At 44.4% G+C, this 3,032-nt stretch overlaps 1 protein-coding gene across 1 annotated transcript; it reads right to left on the reverse strand.

The window, feature by feature from the left end:
- Positions 1 to 843: 843 nt before the first annotated feature.
- Positions 844 to 1,791, reverse strand: LOC101697392 (olfactory receptor 2G3-like). The gene has a single exon (XM_004874746.4). The coding sequence runs from the start codon at positions 1,789 to 1,791 to the stop codon at positions 844 to 846; it is 948 nt and encodes a 315-aa protein (XP_004874803.4).
- Positions 1,792 to 3,032: the final 1,241 nt, after the last annotated feature.

Here is a 3,032-nt window from a genome sequence, read left to right on the forward strand (position 1 = left end):
TTTGCCATGCATTTGCAGTCTCTGCTTTTTGGGAACTTTCCAGGAATGGTGGTTTCGCTCCTCCCACAGCCAGTAGACCCATGGACAGCCCTGTGAGGTGGATAATCATTTTATAAAGTCCTGTGCTTACATTTGTTTGATTTACAAGTCTCTTATTTCAGATCGATTTTGGCATCAGGATGTGTGTCCCTCACTTCTTCCTTTTACCTGTGCTTTTAGTTGATTTTCTTCTGAGTAGTTCTAAGGTGGCTCCTCCTCTCCTCAGCCCTGTTGACTCCTTCCCACATTACTCTCTAATGATCATATCTTCATCTTCCAAATCAGCAACTTCTGGTTATAGGACTCATTTTCAAGAGTTAGTTGGTCATATTCCACATAGAAATGACAATATTTAGTCTTCATAGTTCTGTCTTTAGCTTATTTCAGGTATTGTAATTATGTTATCATATATGGAAGAATTTGTTTTTGTAAGTTGAAATCATATTCCTTTGTGTACATAGGCAACATATTATTTATCCACTCACTCATTAATGTTTACTTATTTTTGGTCCATACCTTAGGTTTTGTGAATTCTGCAACAAAGATGATGTGTAAGGGTCTCTTCCTATTGATGTGTGGACATGCTGTTCATCATATCTATGGAGAGGAAACATTTGGAAAAGATAAAAATAAGGCACAATAGCTCAGTTTGATAATTCAGAAGACAGAATTTTCCACCCAAAATTTTTCTTAGTTTATCATATTAATTAGTATTCAGAGAAGGGAACTCTTTCATTGACGTCAAGGACTCTCATTTGGAAAAGCAGACATGTCAGCATGCGGCTGCTTCAGGAAAATGCAAGGTCATCTAGCTTTTAAAGAACTCATCTCACTCTGGGATTGCAGGATCCTCTTCCATGCTGTCTTCACATCCTTGTTTCTTAGGGTATAGATAAGTGGGTTGAGCAGTGGGGTGATACTGCAGTAGAATAAGGACATCAATTTAGCCTGAGAGCTGTTGGCAGGAGGCTGGAGGTACGTGTACATGGCAGGACCAAAGTACATGGTGACCACCAGCAAGTGGGAACTGCAGGTGCTGAGTGCCTTGTGCCTGCCTTCAGCTGAAGGTAGTTTCAGTACAGCCCTGGCAATGAAGATGTAGGAGATGACCACCAGCAGGGGAGCCACCAGTGCAAATGGGATGGATCCTACAGACATCACCAGGTCATTAGCAGAGGTGTCACCACAGGCCAGCTTGATGAGAATGAGAACCTCACAGAAGAAGTGGTCCAGGGTGTGGTGCCCACAGAGGGAGAGCTGGAGGGTGAGTGTGGCTTGGAGCAGAGAACTGGCCAGGCCACTCAACCAGGAGGCAGCTGCCATCTGCACACACACCCAGGGACGCATGATGAGAGTGTACTGGAGGGGCTGGCAGATGGCCACATAGCGATCAATGGCCATCATGGCCAGCAGGATGCATTCAGTGCAGCCTGTCCAGCTGAAAAGATAGACCTGTGTGATGCAGCCCCAGGCAGCAATTGTCTTATCTGGTCCCCAAAGGTTGGCCAGCAGCTGGGGCACAATGGTGCTGGTGAGACCGATGTCCAGCAGAGAGAGGTTGTCCAGGAAGAAGTACATGGGCATCTGGAGTCTGGGGTCCACCAGGGAGAGGAGGAGGATGGAGCTGTTCCCCACCAGGGTGAGGAGGTAGGAGATGAGGACCACTGCAGAGAGGGGCCTCTCCAGCCACGGCAACTCTGAGAAGCCCAGCAGGACAAAAGTGTTGGGAAAGCTCATGTTTCCCCTTTCCATGGCATCTGTCTCTAATACATGCCTGGAAAGAAAGGGACAAGTATTGAGGATAAACGTTACTGTTAGAACTCAATAACATCATGGCAGCATCCTCAAATCTCCAACTGTTTTTGTTGAATAATCCTCATAAGTGTTAGGAAAAGTTCTGGAATATGTGCATAGTTCTTACTCATCCCATTTCTTTCTAGTAAGGATAAAGGAGGAAAAGAACATGGTAATAAATTCTACCTTGAGCTGAGTCCACTGGATCTGAAAGCTGTTCATTTGAAGACATCGCCCTGTCACGTTCTTTCTGTGTCCTACCAAGTCTCTCTTTTTCAACTGCTTTTTAAAAAAATTCTTTCTGTCTTCCAATGCATTCATTAGCTGTAAGGTTCTGTGGTCATGGAGCAAGGGTCATGTGATAGTGTGCATTTAGGACAATGCTTCAGGAGTGTTGTGTACCAAACACTGCCTCCTGGCTCCTCTAATCCAGTAGGGTGAGGCACACTGGGGCTCAGTGTAATAGGCTGGAGGTTCAGAGAGCTGGTGCGGCCAAGTATGCTATGACCTTGTCTGGAGTCCAGAGGGCTTGAAATGGAGTTACCCAGGCAATTATCTACCTCCACTCTCATGGTGAAATTCACCTAACATTCCTTTCTATTGTAACCACTCTTAAACACACAGTGCAGTCACATTGTGTGCCATTGCACATTAGTCCTATGAACACCACTTTACCTGTTACAAGACAAAAATCAGACCTGAGAAATTATACCTCCTTCTTTAACTCTGGCACTCACCCTTCCACCTACCATCTTCCATAGTTTTGGCTTCGGTGAATACTTCAGAGAAGCAAAATAGCATATAACTTGGCTGATTTAATGTATCTCAGCAGTGCCCAATCTTTTTGGTACCAGGGCTTGGTTTCCTTGAGGACAGTTTTTCCAAGTAACATGGGTGGAGTTGTCTGGGACGTATCAAGTATGTTATCTTCATTGCACACTTTATATCTATTGTTTTATTTTAACAAAATGATTATGCAACTCACCAAAATGCAAAATTAGTGCAAGCCCTGATCTTGCTTGCCTGCAAATGGATGATCCCACCTAGGGGTGATGGGAGACAGTGAACCTGAAGCATGTTGGTTAAATATGATCTACTCCAAGTCTTGATTTGGTGGCTGTAATTGCAGAAAATGCTGCTTCACAAAGACAGGATGCTATAAATGGAAGCAGGCATTGCAGTGCTTTTGTAGCAACCTC

The sequence above is a fragment of the Heterocephalus glaber genome, unplaced genomic scaffold (genome assembly GCF_053883595.1).
Source record: "Heterocephalus glaber isolate CG9 unplaced genomic scaffold, H.glaber_assembly_v1.0 deba00001466, whole genome shotgun sequence".
Classification (NCBI taxonomy): Eukaryota; Metazoa; Chordata; class Mammalia; order Rodentia; family Bathyergidae; genus Heterocephalus; species Heterocephalus glaber.

Excerpts from the sequence above, each read along its gene's own strand:
- LOC101697392 (XM_004874746.4), bottom strand. The coding sequence starts at position 1,791 with ATGGAAAGGGGAAACATGAGCTTTCCCAACACTTTTGTCCTGCTGGGC.